Source organism: Dasypus novemcinctus, chromosome 27 (assembly GCF_030445035.2).
Source record: "Dasypus novemcinctus isolate mDasNov1 chromosome 27, mDasNov1.1.hap2, whole genome shotgun sequence".
Lineage (NCBI taxonomy): Eukaryota > Metazoa > Chordata > Mammalia > Cingulata > Dasypodidae > Dasypus > Dasypus novemcinctus.
Window position 1 is genome coordinate 25,743,242 of NC_080699.1, and position 19,231 is coordinate 25,762,472.

At 54.5% G+C, this 19,231-nt stretch overlaps 1 protein-coding gene across 1 annotated transcript; it reads right to left on the reverse strand.

Moving 5' to 3' along the window:
* Positions 1-2,269: 2,269 nt before the first annotated feature.
* On the reverse strand, positions 2,270-15,769 carry LOC139437728 (uncharacterized). The gene is made up of 3 exons (XM_071212283.1): positions 15,709-15,769; positions 11,012-11,100; positions 2,270-4,066 (listed from the first exon to the last, which is right to left on the reverse strand). The coding sequence occupies exons 1-3, from the start codon at positions 15,767-15,769 to the stop codon at positions 2,270-2,272; spliced, it is 1,947 nt and encodes a 648-aa protein (XP_071068384.1).
* Positions 15,770-19,231: the final 3,462 nt, after the last annotated feature.

Genomic DNA, 19,231 nt, shown 5'->3' on the forward strand with positions numbered 1-19,231 from the left:
AAATCCCAAGTATTGGATGTGGCTGGGAAATGGGTGCAAGGGGAGAGAGACAGGGCAGGACTCCGAGGAGGGGCAGGTAGGGGGCAGATGAAGCTCAGAGGGTTAGATTTTTTTTTTTGAGATACCCAAACTCGGGATTGAACCTGGGACCCGGTATGTGGGAAGCCGGTGCTCAACCACTGAGCCACATCGGTGGTGGCTTGTTGTTTGTTTTTTTGTTTTTAGGAGGCATTAGGGACCGAACCCGGGACCTCCCATGTGGGAAGCAGGCACTCATTTGCTTGAGCAACATCTGCTCCTGAGAGGTTTAGATTTTACTCACAGGCGAGGGTAAAACAGAAGGTCCTCTTCATTTTTATTTTTATTTTAAAAATTTATTTCTCTCGCCCCCACCCCCCCAGTTGTCTGCTCTGTGTCCATTCGCTGCGTGTTCTTCTTTGTTCACTTCTGTTGTTGTCAGCGGCACGGGAATCTGTGTTTCTTTTCGTTACATCATCTTGTGTGTCAGCTCTCCCTGTGAGAGGCACCATTCCTGGGCAGGCTGCACTTTCTTTCGCGCTGGGCGGCTCTCCTTACGGGGCGCACTCCTTGCGCTTGGGGCTCCCCTATGCCAGGGACACCCCTGCGTGGCACGGCACTCCTTGTGCGCATCAGCACTGCGCATGGGCCAGCTCCACACGGGTCAAGGAGGCCCGGGGTTTGAACAGTGGACCTTCCATGTGGTAGACGGACGCCCTAACCACTGGGCCAAGTCCGCTTCCCAGAAGGCCCTCTTTAATCCCCTGCCCTCCTTGCCTGGGCACAGACACCTGGACAGCCATTCTCTCCTCGGCCACCTCCTCCAGAGCGCCTCAGGGCAGCCCCTCGCCCTCGCCTGTGGAAGCTTTCCTGGGCTTCGTGCGTCGCAGGCCACGGGCCGTCCCCAGGAAGCTCGCAGGAGGCCGGGGCTGGGCTTGACGCTGCTGCAAGGAGCGAGGATGGCCTGGAGCAGGGCTGAGCTCACCCTGGCCGCGTCCCCGGCCCAGGCGCGGGGGCTGAGCCGTCCTTCCTGCTGGCCAGAGGCAGGCGGCCAGGGCTCGGGGGAAGGTACCCTGGGGAGACCCTCCTCTCGGGGCCGCCTGAGGCGGGAACCAGCCTCTGGTGCCAGCTGGAGGCCAGGCTCCCCAGGCTCCTCGGACTCTCGGTCCTCTGCTGAATCCCGGCCACGAGGACACAGGATGCACTCACAGGCGACCCCGCAGGCCAGAGCGAGGCTGGCGGGGGAGCCGGGGGCCTGCGACGCGCAGGCGCTGTTGTCGGGCGCCAAGACTTTCAGCAGCGCCCTTGGTGCTTAGGAACTGACGGGTTGTTCTTGAAACCCCCGGATCCCGCAACCACTGGCACCTGCAACCCCCAGCACCCACAGCCCCGGCACCGACACCCCCTGGCTCCCTGGTTCCCGGGCACCCACGCCCCTGGCACCCGCACCCCCTGGCCCCCTGGTCCCCGGCACCCAAACCCCCGGCACTCGCACTCCTTGGCCTGGCCTCCAGGGCCCCGCACGAGCTTCCAGCCGGGTCCCCCGTCATTTCCCACATGGGCCTCCTTGCAGTGTCTGGCTCGCTCTTTTTCTCTAGTTCTCATCTCACTTATTTCTTCCCAGGACCCCTAGCTGGGCTGACCCCATCGCACTTGGGGAGGGTGGGGGTCTCCTCTCCCCTTGCTCGGGGGTGGACACAGCCCCCTCTGCCCCGGGTCAGCCCATACAGGGGAGATCCTTTCAGGCTCTCCTCTGACGCAGGCTGAAGGGGTCCTGGAGCTCTCTCCTGGGCCTTGGGCCGCCTCGGCCTTCTGCTCCCCCCAGGCTGTGGGGCTCGGAGGCTGCCCACCAGCCCGCAGCCCTGGGGTGGGCTCCTTGGTCACGCCCCCTAGCCTGGACTGGGTGGGACTTCAACCTGCTGCTGCCCTGCCCTGGTCTGCCCCGGTGGGTCCCTCTATGCAAAAAGCCTTTGCTCTTTGGTCACAGAATTTGTCCTGGTTCAGAACTCAGTTGGAGGTCACCCTGCAGTCACCTGCTTCAGACCTGGTGGATGCCAGTGGCTCTGGGCTTTACAGCCCTGCTCTCCTTGGCCCCTGGACCCTGGCTTCCATTTCACTTGTGGGGAACAGCTGTAGAGTGCGTAGCACAGGGCCTGACACGTAGCCAACATGCAATGCATGGTTGCTCTTTTTGTTATTAGCTAGTCACTTGAATGGAACTCGATGGGGGTGCTGGTGATGGTGGTGATGATTATATGATGTTGATGGTGCTGGTGCTGGTGGTAACAATGTTTGTGATGGTTATGAAGATGATGGTGGTGCTGGTGATGATGTCGATGGTGGTGATGGTGGTAACAATGTTAGTGGTGGTTATGAAGATGATGGTGGTGATGATGATGATGGTGATGGTGGTAACAATGTTAGTGGTGGTTATGAAGATGATGGTGGTGATGGTGGTGATGATGATGATGGTGGTAATGATGTTAGTGGTGATAATATCGATGATGGTATCGATGATGGTGATGATGGTAATGATGTTAGTGGTGGTTATGAAGTTGATGGTAGTGCTGGCGATGATGTCGATGATGGTGGTGCTGGTAATGATGATGATGTTAGTGGTGGTTATGAAGTTGATGGTGGTGCTGGCGATGATGTCGATGATGGTGGTGCTGGTAATGATGATGATGTTTGTGGTGGTTATGAAGTTGATGGTGGTGCTGGCGATGATGTCGATGATGGTAGTGATGGTGGTGATGATGATGATGATGGTAATGATGTTAGTGGTGATGATATCGATGATGGTGGTGCTGGTGCTGGTGATGGCCGTAATGATGTTAGTGGTGGTTATGAAGATGATGGTGCTGGTGCTGGTGATGATGGTAATGATGTTAGTGGTGGTTATGAAGTTGATGGTGGTGCTGGCGATGATGTCGATGATGGTGGTGATGGTGGTGATGGTGATGGTGGTAATGATGTTAGTGGTGGTTATGAAGATGATGGTGGTGATGGTGGTGATGATGATGATGGTGGTAATGATGTTAGTGGTGATGATATCGATGATGGTATCGATGATGGTGATGATGGTAATGATGTTAGTGGTGGTTATGAAGTTGATGGAGGTGTTGGTGATGATGTCGATGATGGTGGTGATGGTGGTGATGGTGATGGTGGTAATGATGTTAGTGGTGGTTATGAAGATGATGGTGGTGATGGTGGTGATGATGATGATGTTAGTGGTGGTTATGAAGATGATGGTGATGGTGGTGATGATGATGATGATGGTGGTAATGATGTTAGTGGTGATGATATCGATGATGGTATTGATGATGGTGATGGTGGTAATGATGTTAGTGGTGGTTATGAAGTTGATGGTGGTGCTGGTGATGATGTCGATGATGATGGTGATGGTGGTGATGGTGATGGCAGTAATGATGTTAGTGGTGGTTTTGAAGATGATGGAGGTGCTGGTAATGGTATTGATGATGGTGGTGATGATGGTGCTGGTGATGGTGGTAATGATATTAGTGGTGGTTATGAAGATGATGGTGGTGATGGTGGTGATGATGATGATGTTAGTGGTGGTTATGAAGATGATGGTGGTGACGGTGGTGATGATGATGATGTTAGTGGTGGTTATGAAGATGATGGTGGTGATGGTGGTGATGGTGGTGGTGATGATGGTAACAATGTTAGTGGTGGTTATGAAGATGATGGTGGTGCTGGTGGTGGTGCTGATGATGATGGTGGTGATGATGGTGCTGGTGCTGGTGGTAATGATGTTAGTGGTGGTTATGAAGATGATGGTGGTGATGGTGGTGATGATGATGATGATGGTGGTGATGATGGTGCTGGTGCTGGTGGTAATGATGTTAGTGGTGGTTATGAAGATGATGGTGGTGCTGGTGGTGGTGATGATGATGATGGTGGTGATGATGGTGCTGGTGCTGGTGGTAATGATGTTAGTGGTGGTTATGAAGATGATGGTGGTGCTGGGATGATATTGATGATGATGGTACTTCTCTCCTCCCCAGAAGATTGGCTTCTTCACCTGAGTTAGCACTCTGGGCCAATTTATATCTGTGGCCACATTAGAATAATACCAGTTATACCTCACATGTGATTTTACTTAAATTACATCATTTGACACCTCCTCCCTCCTTTGTCTCTGTTGGTAGATGGGCAAATGAAGGCGCAGAGAGAATAAAATGCTCAAGGTCACAGTTCATTGATGGGAAACGTGAGGTAGGAACCCAGGTATCCTGGTCCCCAGAGCAGTGGTCTCAGTGGCCTGGAGGAGGGTCTGGCTCTCGGAGGTCAGCAGATGACCTCGTCTTCTGCCTGGGCCAGTGTTTGTGCTCCTTGTGGTGCCCTTCTCTCAGTTCATCTATAGAGGAAGACGGGATGGCTGATTCTTGAGTTTGTCACTCCAACCCCCTGAGCCTCAGTCTCCTTATCTATAAAGTGGGGATAACAATGGGTTGTTCTCAGGCATAAAGGAGGGAATGCCTTGGGAGGCTCAACGCAGCGCTTGGTACACAGAATGGGGACGTGTCTGCTCCTTCAGCAGATCTGCCCAGCCTCTGGGGTGGGCCCCCGCCCTGATCCTGCCTCACTTGTCCCTCAACTGCAGCTTTTTCTAGTCCCTTGACTGTTGGGGCCCCAAAGTCCCAAATGTCTAGGCCTGAGCAGACCTCAGGACAAGGGGTCCGGGTACCCCAATGTGTGTATGTGACCGTGTTGTGACTGTGGTCGTCCTTGGGGAGCTGAAGGTGGTCCCTTCCGACTCGGTGCAGATGATCCCCCTACCCGGAACGCTCTCCAGTGTGGCCAGGCCTTCCCAGACCCTCACGCCCAGGCCTTCACACCTTGAGTTGTCATTAGGGGGAAAAAGGCACAGGAGCGAAACTAACGTTCCCAGCCTTTCACCACAGGGTTTGTTCTGGGGGCCCCTTCCAAAGTCAGGCCCAGCTGGAGAGAGTTACTGGGATTTCACGCACATTCCTGGGGGGAGAGGGACTATCTCCGTGTTGGGGACCCTGCCAGGCACTGGGGGAGGGGGATGCGCCCCACCGGGAGGGGGCAGGCTAGGGGCGAGAGGAAGCCATCTGTCTATCCCCCCCAGGTGTCCGCCCCCTCCCCCTCTCCTCACACACTGCTTCAAAGGGGAAAGAAGCACCAAGCCTGAGAAGGGGCCCGGTGTGGTGGGAAAGCAGTGGGCTGGCTTCCCCGCCGTCCAGCAGCCGCGCTTACCTGTTCTGAGGCTCAGGTCTCAGGCTGGGCTCGTGGGGGGCCCCTGCCCGGAGCCTGGCTCAGAGCCGCCTCCTGATGAAGGGCAGTGAGCGCAGCAGTGGCGGGGTCCTCGCTCTTAGGCAAGTGTGGTGGGAGAGGGGCAAGGTGTGGTGGTCGGGGAGCCCTCCATGAGCCCCAAGACCTTCCAGCCCCAGGGAGACCCTCCTTCATTTCTTCTCTCGGCCTCCTGGGCCTGCGGGAGCTGGACAGAGCCAGAAATACGTCTGGCTTTGGGGCAGCTTCACCCAAGGAGCTCCTTACAGAGCCAGGTCCTAGGGCCCCAGTCCCGCCCACCTGCTCCATTAATCACCTGGGGAGAGATCTGCGTCGGGCCTGTTGAGGGGTCTGAGGTCTGAGGTCTTAGCAGGTCTGCCCTCCAGCCACCGTCCCACCCTCCGCTGCCAGGCCCTGCCACAAGCGGGGACCCTCCCCCACTCGCTGAGGGTTTCTGGCACCGGGACGCCCTCCCGATCTCCTCTTGAGGGGGAGTTTCCAACGGGTCTGGGTGGCTCTAAGGGGAGTCTCCTCTCTCTTCTGTCCTGGTAGGGAGTTTTTACACCCTGACCTTCCTTCCAAGGGCTGGGGTATAAGGTTGGGGCTAAGAAGGCGTGTGTGTTAACGACGCTAAAAACCAGTCCAGCCTGACTCCTACCTTTGTGTTTAGAATCACAAAGACCTGAGTTCAAGTCCAGCTGTGATAATCCCTGGGCCTTGGACTGCAGGCTGCAATCCCAAAGCAGGCTCCACCCCAGGGGGCAGCTGGGGGCAGGGAGGAAAGAGGGAGCCTGTGTGTAGGGAGGGGATGTATATGGTGGGTGGGAGGAGGGAATAGAAGCCTAACTGCCCGGCTCCCCATCCCAACATACACAGTGCCCTGAGGCTCAGAAACAGCCTGTTGGGAGAGGGAGGGGTGAGACTCTCAAAGCCCCTGTCCCCAAACCCAGCTCTCCCCGAGCCAATTGTCACAGCAGTCACTGCCAATGCAAGGCAGCTGGAGGAGGACAAGCCTCTCTCTCCCTTTATTTCATCTGGGACAAAGTAGGCATTTTTCAGAAGAAGCATTACCAGGAAAATAAGGAAAACAAGGGACTACTGAAGCCCAGGGATGGCCAAGTTCATGGAGAACCTACTTCTGCTCCTGATTTAATTTCATTCCCAGCCACAGACTGGTTAGAGAACTCTGAAGGGCAGCACGGCCCCATGGACAGGTTGGACCAGGGGGAAGTGAGAGTCCTGCCACTGGAGGCATTCTTGCAGGGCCTTGGTATCCACTTGGTGGGAATGACCTTGAAAGATCATTACACACTGACGACGCTTTACATTCACCCAGAACTTCAGAGTTAACAAAGAGCTTTCACTTGCATTCTCGTGTCTTTGCTGTAATCTTGGGAAGCAGGCAGAGCATGCACACCATTTTACAGAGGAGGAAACAGGGGCACAAAAAGAGAAATGGCTTTTCCAAAGCCAAGCAGAGGTAGTAACCAAGCTTTCTGGATTTGCACTTGGGGCCTTGGACTCTAAGCCCAGTGCTCTTTTGTCTCCTGAAGAGTCCATGGCCTTGCAAGGGCAGAGCTGCTCCAATTCAGGCCACCCACATTTCCTGTCTTACTGAATCTGGTGTGCACCCCCCCACCCCAAATTTCCTCCTTCTCACCCTTTAACCCTCTTCTTCCAGGTCGGTCCACCGTGTTTGTTTGCTGAGTGCCTAGGAGGTGGAGAGTGGTGATTCTGGAGTGAATGGGCCATCAGCAGCAAGACCGGAAGCATCACCCTTCCAGGGACACATAAACAAGACAGACCGGTGGCTCTGGAGCCTTCTGGGAGGGGGAGGGTGCGGAGGGGACCTCAGTAGGATTGTATTCCTAAGGCAAAGAGCTGGGAGCCAGAAGCTGAGAGGGTGTCTGTCTCCCTGGGACTGCTGGGGGTTGGTGGTCTAGTTATGTACCCACCCTGGGCACAGTGTCTTGTGCCCTCCCACACCACAATCTCATGGCCCTGTGGAAAATCTCCCAAATCAAGTATATATGGAGAGTAACTCCAGCATGGTTTAGAATAATTGAAATGGGAGTTAGATTTGTAAATGCTCGTGGACTTATCCTGGGCAGCTAACAGGGAGGTGAAGAAGGTCAACCACCACACCAGGGAGCCAAGAGTGCCTACAGCTGCAAGTGGTTGGAATCTAAGCCCCCTCTCGATATAGTCGTGGAGTGGACATCACCATCCCAAGGTCCACAGAATGGAGGAATAGAGTATGGATTAGAGTGAACTTACTGCTAGTCCACTGTGGAACTATTGTGATTAGTAATGGGAGAAATTGTAGCATTTATGTGGAGAAAGTGGCCACGGGAGCTGCTAAGGGTAGGGAGAGGGAAGAAGAGCTATGATGTGGGGGCATTTTCAGGACTTGGAGTTGTCCTGGGTGGTACTGCAGGGACAGATGCTGGACATTGTATGTCCTGCTATGGCCCACTCGGTGGACTGGAGGAGAGTGTAAACTACAACGTAAACCACTATCCATGTGGTGCAGCAGTGCTCCAAAATGTATTCACCAAATGCAATGAATGTGCCATGATGATGAAAGAGGTTGTTGATGTGGGAGGAGTGGGGTGAGGGGGATGGGGGGTATATGGGGACCTCATAATTTTGAATGTAACATTTAAAAAAAAACACTAAAAAAAATGCAATAAATTCAATTGAGTTTCTCTGTGCCTACCAAGGAGAAAGATGCAAATCCCCTCTCCTCAAGGTCTATGATACTGTATGGGTGTGCCTGTTGGTGGGGGGGGAGGGGGGGAAGCTGCAAGTACCCTGTGGGGGGTGGCCCTGAAGACTCAAAGCTGACATGAAGAAATTTGGGCCTTTTGAGCAAGCATGAGAAAGCAAGAGGGAACTTTAAGACCCAAACACATCTAGAGAGATGGCAAGGAGTGGGGCGGTTTAGTTCTGGCAGGTTCTATGGGCAGCGCCATGGGAAGCCTCAGAGAGAAGATCTGATCATAACACTCCTCAGGGATCTCACAGAGCATGCGGGTCTGGTTACAGATCACTGCAATAAAGCTAATACTGCCGTAAAGCGAGTCACATGAATTTTTTGGTTTCCCAGTGCATATAAAAGTTATGTTCACACTAAGTCTATTAAGTGTGCAATAGTATTACGCCTAAAAAAATAATGTGCATCCCTTAATTAAAATGTGACACAGAGACACGAAGTGAGCACATGCTGGTGGAAAAATGGTGCCGATAGACTTGCCTGATGCAGGATTTCAACAAACCTTCAATTTGCAAAAAACGGGCTATCTGCGGATTGCAATAAAGTGAAGCGCAATAAAACAAGATATGCCTGTCATTTGTTTTTGGGGGAAATGATCTCAAGAGAAAAATGGGGACAGCTGGCTTCTGTTTCCTTCTTGGGAGGAAAGCTGGAAGCAGTCTGATTTGGATTGGCGGTGGGCTCCGGCTTGGGCAGGGGTGGGAGCGCCGTGGGGAGATGGTGTGCAGAGGCCACGGGCTCCGTCCTCACTGGTCCCTCACTGCATCCTGGAAGTCGGCGTTTATTCTCTCTATGTTACAGAAAAGCCAGTGGCGGTTCAGAGAAGTTAAACGATGGACCCCAAATCACCAAGCTAATAAGGGCTAGAGTTGACAATTGAGCCCACCAGGCCTGTAGGCCTCCAAAGCTGTGCCCACCCCCCAGTGTTTGTGTGTGTCTAGGATGTGCTTTGAGATTCCATTGCTCTCTCTCAAACAGGGCCATTTACGTTAAATGCCACTGTGAAAATGGGAGCCACCGTGGTGTTTTGTGTCTTTTTTTTAAAAAATAGGATTTTCTTCTCCCCCTCTCCATTCCCCGCCTTGCTGTTTTTGCTGTCTGTGTCCATTCACTGTGTGATCTTCCTCTTTTTGTCTTTCTCCTCTAGGATTCACTGGGATTTGATTCTGGGGACTTCTGATGTGGAGAGAGGTTCACTGTCAGCTGCACCATCTCAGTTCCTGGTCTCTGCTGTGCTTCACCTTGACTCTCCCCTTTGTCTCTCTTTTGTTGCGTCATCATCTTACTTCAGGACTCACTTGCCTGAGCACTGGCTCACCATGTGGGCTCTCGGATTGCTGTGCAGGCATTCGGCTCACCGTGTGGGCACTGTCTTGGCACGAGGGCACTGGCTCACGACGCGGCACCCGCCTCACTGCATGGGCACTTGGCTTGCCACACGGGCACTCATGTGGGCACTCGGCTCACCACGTGGGCACTCAACTTGCCAAGCAGGCACCCATATGGGCACTCGGCTGGCCGCGCGGGTACTCAGCTCACCGCGCGGGCACTCAGCTCGCCACACGGGCACTGGCTCACCATGCAGGCACGCTTTCTCTTCTTTTCCATCAGGAGGCCCCAGGGATGTAACCCGGCTCCTCCCATGTGGTAGGTGGAGGCCTTATCACTTGAGCCACATCTGCTTCCCATTTTGTGTCTTTTTAATGGGAGATTTGGAAGAGTGTAAAGGGCACTGGTCTTGGGGTCAGAGGCCTGTGTCCAAGTTATGAGTTGATTCCCCAATATGGTGACGGTGGCAAGACACTGACCATCTCTGAGCTGCAGGTGGGTCAACAGCTGCCTGGGGCTGGGAAGGACTGCTGGGCTCGCTCCCCAGGGGCCTGTGAGGCTCCTAGGATGCTAGGGCCACTTGCCTGCAGTCCACGGCACCTGGTCTAGTCTAGCCACTTCTTCACTTGCATGGAGGCCTGCGTTCCTTCCCAGTGCTGTGTATTCTACAACTTCTCCAGATCCCTATTGCTTGGCAAAACCATCTGAAACCTCCTTTTCCAGGAAGTCTTTCCCCATGAGCCCCACCTGCCTCTGATGACTCTACCAGATGCCAGTCACAGTTCCCAAGAGCTGGGTTTGTGCCTCGCCTGGGGCACTTGCTGCTTGATGGGTAGACTGAAACTGGCATCAGAGCCAGGGTCCCCGAGGGCACCCCTTCCACTGCTGTAAGTATGATCGTGCACTTCAGCATGCCCTATGGTGGAAGGCGGTGGGCAGAGCGGGAGCCCAGCGTGGCCGAGCCAGGCTGCCTGGATTGGCAGCCTAGCTCCCCAGGGCTAACTCCGTGACCCCGGGCAACTCTCTGAGTTTCCCTGTACTTGGTGGTTGATGGTAATAATAGTTCCTATGTCCCAGCCTGAAACGAGAATTTAATATCGTAACAGTACTTAAAACAGTACCTGGGAAACGGACTTTGGCCCAGTGGTTAGGGCGTCCGTCTACCACATGGGAGGCCCGTGGTTCAAGCCCCGGGCCTCCTTGACCCGTGTGGAGCTGGCCCATGCGCAGTGCTGATGCGCGCTAGGAGTGCCCTGCCACACAGGGGTGTCCCCCGCGTAGGGGAGCCCCACGCGCAAGGAGTGCACCCATAAGGAGAGCCGCCCAGCGCGAAGGAGGGAGCAGCCTGCCCAGGAATGGCGCCGCCCACACTTCCCGTGCCGCTGACGACAACAGAAGCGGACAAAGAAACAAGACGCAGCAAAAAGACACAGAGAACAGACAACCGGGGGAGGGGAGGGGAATTAAATAAATAAAAATAAATCTTTAAAAAAAAAAAAAAACAGTACCTGGCACGTGAGGGACATTATAAGTCTTAGCAGTTGTTAAAATACCTTGAGACACTTTTTAATTTCCAGACATATTGCGCACATAAGGAATTCTTACGCTGTTGGCCTCCTGGGACTCGATTTCCCCATTTGAGGGTTGGGGAAAACCATCTTTGAGGTTCCTTCTGGTTCTAACGGTCTGTAATTCTACAAGAGAGAAATTGGCAGAAAGATCTCCCGCCTGGCATTTGCACGTGTGGATAGAGGCGGAAAAGTCGGGCATGGGCAGGACACCCTCCCTGCCCAGGCTTCAGAGGGCAGAAGCTGCTCTCTCCATGTGATGGCAGGAAACACCCAAGCAGAGGCTGCGGCTGCTGGTGGGCCCGGCTTAGGCTGGAGTCTGGGGGAAAAGCAGCACCGGCCCTCAGGCGCCAGTCCCTGCAGGAGTCTGGGAGTGTCTCCTGGAAGAACCATATGAGAAGGACCTACACTTTCCAGTGCTCAAAACCCCACCTCTTCCAGACGCTTCTCTGGAGTAGCATCCTGGAGACAGAGCAGCCACACTCTCTTGGGGTGCTGGACTCCCCCCTCCCTGGCATTCCTTAAGTGTCCGAGGAGACAGGTGGACCCGCGCCCATCACAGCTTTCCCTGTGGGGACCCCTTCTCCGCTAAGCTCTTGGAGAGCCTTGGATTATTTGTTTCATTCACGTGGGGGATCCTTCAGTTCTCTGCAGGGAAGCGGGAGGTGGGTGCTCTCACCAGTGCAGGGAGGGGGTGAACGAGGCCTCTGCACACCCTCCCCACTCTCCCACTGCTGCTACTGCCTCTGGAAGCTGTGGCCATGATCACCTCCAGGCACCTGGTCTCAGGGTCAATTGCAATAGATGGAGGAGATGGGATGGGACGCAGGGATTTGTCACTGTCAGTGCCAGCTACCTCTGCTGGCCCAAGGTCTGTGCTTTGTCTTGGAGGCTGCCCAGGAGAGGCCGACAAGCTCCCACCTCCCTTCGCCCGGGCCTTAGTTATGCTGGTAGAGAGGGGCCATGCCCTGATCCCACTGTCTTGGGACAAGGTCCAAGGACCTTGCTCGAGGTCACGGTGAGAAACAGCAGAGCTGGAGGAAGAGCCGAGCCTCCTGACTCCGGGGCCCTTGGAAGCCTGCTACCCTGCCTCCCTGCCTCTGGCCAGCCCTGCCTGCCTGCCTGTGCCTCCAACATTTGCAACCATCAGTGAAAACCGGATGGTCTGGGTGTGGCCCACTGTCCGCAGTCTTCCTTCTTGTGAAACTCCCAGGAAATCTGCCATGCTCAGGAATTAATCAGGCGAGCAGAGGAGAATTTCCCAGCCAACCCCACCCGTGTGGTCACCGTGATACCTCGATACCTCATCCCAGCCATGGGGCATGACTCTGCCTTTTGCATCAGGGTTTCTGTTTCCAGATTGCTGTGCTTCTTTCCTGCTAATCTGGGTCTCCCGGGAGCACACACCACTCGTCCTCCTCCCCTGCCTCTACCAATCCTCTCCACCTCCCCATCCCCACCCCAAGCCTCCTAGTCCCCCAGGGCAGGGACCTGCCTAGAAGGACCACCGCAGGCAAGACAGACTAACCACCTCAGCTCCAGGGAAGGGATGACAGAGGTTTTTTCAAACATTTTAAAAACCACAATCTCTGATAGTCGTATGTAATAGCGCTCAACCTCATTAGTCATCAAGGAAAAGCCAATTAGTCACAATGAGATTCCTCTACACCCCTGCCCAAATGGCTAAAATGAAAAGGACAGATGATACCAAGGGTGGGCAAGGAAGCAGAGCAATTAGAACTCCCACATGCTGCTGGTGGGAGGAGGAGCTGGCAGGGGCACTTTGGAAAATCGTTTGGCTGTCTCTCCAAACCCTAACTCCATTCCGAGGTATATACCCAGCAGAAACGAGTGCTTACGTGTCCCAAGGCACATGCAAGGCTGTTGGTAACAACTTTATTCATAATTGCCCCAAACTGGGAACAGCCCACACAACTGTCTGAAGGTAGAAGACAGACACACACTGTGGTGTGTTCATGCAGTGTAACATTACCCAGCAATGAAAAACTAAACAATGTGGGTGAGCCTCACCGACAGAGTATTGCATGAAATAAGCCAGACAGGAAAGAGAACGTCGTATGATTGTATTTAGATGAAGTTCCAGAACGAGGGTGTTGTGTGGGGGTGAGGGCGGGAGGGAGCGAACTTTGCCGGTGCTGATCTGGGTGCTTTCGTGGGTGTTGTGTACACAGGGAGCTCTACCCTTAAGATTTGTGCCCTTTCCTGTTTGTATGGTATTCCTCAAGAAAAAAAGTTAAAAAGTGTAAAAATGCCCAAACGCCAACATTTTACACAGAATCCTGAGTAAAACAGCGCAAGCCGAGACTCATCGGCTAGCTTTCTACCTCAGAGGGCTCTGTGGCATCTCTGGGGGCAAAACGCTTGGAGGATGCGCTAAAGCTCTCCCTTGCTGGCCCCCGCCCCCATTCTCAGGGGTCTCACCCAGGGCCCTGCCTTCGTGGGGTCGCAGTGCAGCTCTTACATGTCTGTGTCCCTCTCCCAGGAAAGAAGCAGGAAGCTGCGGCGCTGGGGCCTCCCAGCCCTCGGTCAGTGTCCTGATACCTGGTATCGTTGCCACTGCAGGTTCTGTCCCTGCTGCCATTTGCTGCTGAGGGCAGACACAGTGTGAAAATGATAGTAAGAGATAGTACCATCCTAGCTAAACTTTGCCGAGCACCCATTCTGGCCCAGGCAGTGTGCTAAGTACTTTACAAAGAGAGGAGTCTCTTTTAATCCTCACAACAGCTCTCCGTGGTAGGTGCCGCTATTATCAGCTTTAGAAATAACTGTCTCTACATCCGACTATCTTTATCCTTTCCAGCAGTTTACTCACATAGATTAAGAAATAAAGCTCAGAGAAGGCAAGGAACTTGACTATGGTCCACACAGCGGTAAGTGATGAACTAGGGACTGAGTCAAGGTCAGTCTGACTCCAGAGCCCTGCTTCTTTCCCCTCACTAGGTTTTCAGTAAATGTCAGCTACAAACTGAACTGATGATAGAATCAGAATTTATAAGGACAGCGATAGACTGAAATGCTGACCGTGACTATTGAGATAAAGCATGGCAGAGATATATGAAAGCACCACATTTAGAAGGAGAAATAGACAACTATTGCCCAAGAACAGAGTGAGGGGGACTGCTTAGAGCACACACGAAATAGACTCAAAGTCTTTCTTGCCCATCTGCCTATTCATTCATCCACCCACCCATCCATCCTTCCATCCATCCATCCAATGAACTACCCATCCATCTATTCATCCATCTATTCATCCATCCATCCATCCACCCACCCATCCATCCTTCCATCCATCCATCCAATGAACTACCCATCCATCTATTCATCCATCCATCCATCCATCCATCCATCCATCCATCCATCCATCCACCCACCCACCCATCCACCCATCCATCCATCCACCCACCCACCCATCCACCCATCCATCCATCCATCCCATCCATCCATCCATCCATCCATCCATCCATTCATCCATCCAATGAACTACCCATCCATCCATCTATCTATCCATCCATCCATCCACCCATCCATCCATCTATCCATCCAATGAACTACTCATTCATCCATTCATCCATCCACCCACCCACCACACACAGTTTTAACACCAGAATCGGGCTCCTCTCTCTTCCATTGAGGTTGGCTAGTTTGGTTGTGTCCACAGCATGAGAGGGGCAGTACCAGGTTCAGGGAGGAAAGGCCAATTACTGATGCCCCAATACCTGCTTTTCCTGCTGGTTAAATGAGTTCCAGGGAACTTTCACCCCTGGCCCCCAGAATCAGAGGAAGCTGGTCATGTGGTCCTTTCAGGTCCAGCTGTAGGAACTGGAGATTTTTGGATGTTGGTTTGGGTGCTCGCCTGGGGCTGGGCCTTGTTTCAGTGCTTTCCCATAACTTCTGACCCACTGAGCCAAGACCTGAACCCAAGTTTGCCTGACCCAAAGCCCAGGCTCCTAAGAGCTGTGCCGCTAAGTGGACTGACGACTTGATGCATGGGACTCAGCGTATGAAAATGAAGTTTGGTGAGGTTAGGCAACCATGTCCAAGTAAATATCTGAGGAACTGTCCTGGGAAGGGAGTTATTCTGAGTAGCTTCATGGTGAATAGCCTACAACGATGGATGCAACTTAGGGGAGGGAAACTATTTGGATGGACCGTGTGGTGTGATGAAGGGTGATGAGATGCCCATCCCGGAGGCACCGCCCTGCCTGGAGGAAAGCCCTGGCTTGGGGGCACGTGGGTTGTCCCACCTGAAGTTCTCCTTTGACATTCACTTTGATAAATCCAGTTTGCTTCATCCCTTCCCAAGCACCCATGCTGCCAGCCCCGGGCTAGTGCTGGGCCTGCGTGAGACACCATCCCAGCCCCGTGGAGCTGAGAGCCTGGTGGGGAAGCCAGCGTGCCTGGTTGTACGACTCGCTGCTACTTGTACACTGGAGGTGCGGGAGGCCCCCCGAGACCGAGAGTCCCAGGAGTGGAGGGAGCTGGCTGCTAATGGAGGGGACAGTGGGGTGAGGAGCAGGTCTGGCTGAGGGACCCCAGCCGTGGGTCTCGGAGTCAGTGTCCCCAGAAGGCCTTTGCTTGTTGGGGAATAACACACCTTCCTCAAAGGCTGTCAAGGGCCCTCGAGGCCGGGCAGGAGGGGACAGGCTTCAAGGGGACAGGCCCTCCCCGCTCCACGTCCGCTTCTCTCCGAAGGTCGTCCCTCGTTCTGCTTACCAGGACTGTAATAGAGCACGTTCACACCTTCTAGGCGGGTGACTCGGAAAAAGAACCTCATTTGGGGGGTGGGAGAGGAGGAGCTGCTGGACGCGCAGACCTTGAGTGCAGAATCTTCCTTTTCCTCCAGCAGGTGCTCGGCCACCAAGCATCAAGGAGTGGTCTAAATCAGCACGCCTGCTTCACGAGGGCTGCAGGGATGGCTCCCTGTTGCCTCCAGGTACCGGCCTCCACTGCAGCCGCTACAATTCAGGCTCCAGGGTGTCATAGGTGATGATGACGATGACTGAGGATGACTATGATGACAATGACAACAAACAGCACATTTGGCACTCAAGCCCTTTTGTGCAGTCACTCGCCGAGTCACCCAGCTCCCCACCCCTTCAGTCCCAGTCTCCTCCTTCAGGGCCTGCCTCTTTCCCACGACCGGCACCTGGGGCTCTGAACCCGACTGTCCCTTCGAGGCCCCTGGGTAGCTGGTTAAATACGAACCTCTCTGCGCCCCAAGCCCAGAGGCTTGAATCCCATTGGCTTGTCATGGGGCCTGGATATTTGCTTTTCTGAATCCCCAGGTGATTCTGATGTGCTTCCTGGGTTGAGCTCCCCGTGGTAGCAGGGTGCCTGCGATGGACGTTGTTTCTCAAGCCAAGCGTGGCTCTCCCTGAGCCTTTTCTAGGTGGTGCTCAAAATGCTCTGCGCTTGCATGCGACAGAGCTGGAGGGGGCAGCTCGGGTGTGGTCCAGGCTGTCTGTGTGTGCTGGGGAAGGAGTGGCTGGCAGTGGGGGGGAGGAAGAGGGCAGGGCCTGTGTGTCGCATCTGGGAGGTGGTGGTGGGGATGGCAAGGGGGACACAAGCCCCATGGGGGAGGAATTGGACTGGCTGCTGTTAAGTCTGTAAGACAGGGGAGAACACACAGGGCTGGGGCCAAGGAAGAGCCCGCAGGCCGCTCCCAGAAGCGCCTGGCCGCGGGGCAGGTGCACAGATGGCTCGAGGAGCCCGGGCTGGCTGGTGTTCTCCTCCAGCTTCCACAGAGGCCTTTCCTCCTCCAGCTTTCCCCCATGTCCCTCCCAGTTCTCGGATACCACCTTCCCCAGGAAGTCTTCCCTGATGAGCCCTGTGGGAGTCTGATTCCACTCACCAGCCAACGTGGCTCCCACAAGCCCAGTCTATGCCCCGTGAGGGTCTTGCTGATTTGTGGGTAAACTGAAACTTCTATCAGATCTAGTACCCCCCACCCCCAGAGTTAGGCTGGTGCCACCTTCTTCCCCAGGATCCCCCTTCCCACCCAGTTTTCAGGACAGGGCCCTTCCCTTGAGCTGGTTGAGTGTACGCTTTCTGATGTTCTAGTTGACAAAACCTTAGTTTCTTCTCTAAGCTTCAGTTCTCCGTGTGCAGAATGAGAGTGTGAGATTCAGGCGATCTTTATGGGCTGATTCCAAGATGCTCAGTTACCATGTCTGCCTGGCATACTCTTTTTTTTTTTTTAAGCTTTATTTTATTTATTTCTCTCCCCGTCCCCCCCTGTTGTCTGCTCTCTGTGTCCATTCGCTGTGTGTTCTTCTGTGTCTGCATATTCTTGTTTTGCGGCACCGGGAAACTATCGCTTTTTTTATTGCATCATCTTGCTGCATCAGCTCTCCGTGTGTGCGGTGCCATTCCTGGGCGGACTGTGCTTTTTTTCAATCAGGGTGGCTCTCCTTGTGGGGTGCACTCCTTGCATGTGGGGCACCCCTCCATGGAGGACACCCCTGAGTGGCACGGCACTCCTTGTGCGTGGCAGTACTACGTGTGGGCCAGCTTACCACCCGGGTCAGGAGGCCCTGGGTATCGAAACCTGGACCCTCCATACGATAGGCACATGCTCTATCACTTGAGCCACCACTGTTTCCCTGCCTGGCATACTCTTAATCACCTGTCTGGAGAGCTCCTACACATCCTTCGAAGCCCAGCTGAAGTGCCACTTCACCTGTCAAGCCTTTCAGACCCTCCAAATAAAAATTATGCAAACCCATCCTTTGCTCCTGCAGCTCTTTACGAGCAGCTCTGCTATAGCCTGCTGCCAATTCATCTGTAACCAGGAGGCAATAGGGTAACTAGAATGTGAGAGAAAGGCCTCCGTGATCTCTAGACAGAATTTCCACCTGCCCAGCTATCTTAGCCCTGCATTTCCTCATTTCCAGTTTGGAGCAGGGGTTCACTGGGTCTATTACCCCAGGTGGGACAATGGTGGGTGGGCACATTCCCAGGGGGACTTAGTCACCTGAGGCTTGTGCTGCCTTGGCCATGCAGCACTTATTTGTCCTCTTATCTGTTGAAGGTGGGTTGGGGAGTGGGGACTGGGGCAATGGTGGAGGTTTGGGCAGAAGGAGCCATGACTTAAGTAGTAGAAAGTTCTTCCTAAGCCTAACTTGGCCAGAGGGCTCTAGAGAGCCCCTGGGCTCCCGGGGCCATGCGGGCCGCGGTGTGGACAAGGGAGCTGCGGCCTTCTGGCTGCTGGGCCAGGGGGAAGGGGCTGGGCTGGCTTCTCCAGCCGCCAGCCCCAGCTGCCCACCTGGAGAGGCTGTGCCTGGTGCTAATTGGCTTACCCTCATCCCTCTGCCGGAGAAAGTCTTGGCTAATTTGCCGGAACGCTCCAGTTAAATGCCAATTAGGATGCTCTGTCCACTGCTCTCTTCCAATATATTAATAATGTAATTAAGCATTTATTGCCTGCGCAAATTAAAAATTAACTTAAACGGACAGCCTGGAAAACTGAGGAAGTGACCGCTTAAATGGGCGATTTGCATCTCATTTGAATAGCCACATGGAAAGGGAGCCCTACCCAGGGTGCCCGGTTTGGCCTTCCGGTGACAGCCCCCACCAGCTGCCAACAGCTGCCAGCGCCTGCTCCTCCACGCCGGGTTCCGCCCGCCCTGCCCTCCGCCCTGCCCAATCCTAGGTGTGGGGGACGCGGCTGCCCTCCCCTCTCCCAGGGGACTGTGGGCTGGATTTGAGTGAAAGGAGATGCTACTGGGAGCGCTGGGAGGGGGCACTTCCTAGAGCCGCTGCTGTTCCCACCCCTGGGCTCGATTTGTCCTGCATTCCAGCCAGGAGATGGGAAGCAGATGGTGCTGCTGTGGGGAGGGGGGGAAGCATAACCGAGGGGCAAGGAGACCCTCCCTCCAGCCAGGCCCCTGGGGAGATGGGGAGGTTGGGGGCAGGGTGCGGGCGTGCAGGGGCTGGGGGCCAGCAGTATCCTGGAAATAGAGGATGAAAGGCTAAAGCTCCTGCCCCCCAGGATCTCCCTAACACGACAGGTGCGACACTGAGGGTTTTCTTCTCTGAGCAGGCACAGAAGGGGACTCAGGAGGGTGGGAAGGACAGCAGGGAGGGGAGCTGTGCGTGAGCCCTGCAGGGTGGGGGCGAGATGCGGGCCCTGCAGCTCTGAGCGGGGCGACTCCAGGGCCACAGGGAGTTGCCCCCCGATGGGCCCCAGCCTCTCCCCACAGCCATCCCCCTGCCTTCTCCTCCTCGCAGCCCTCCC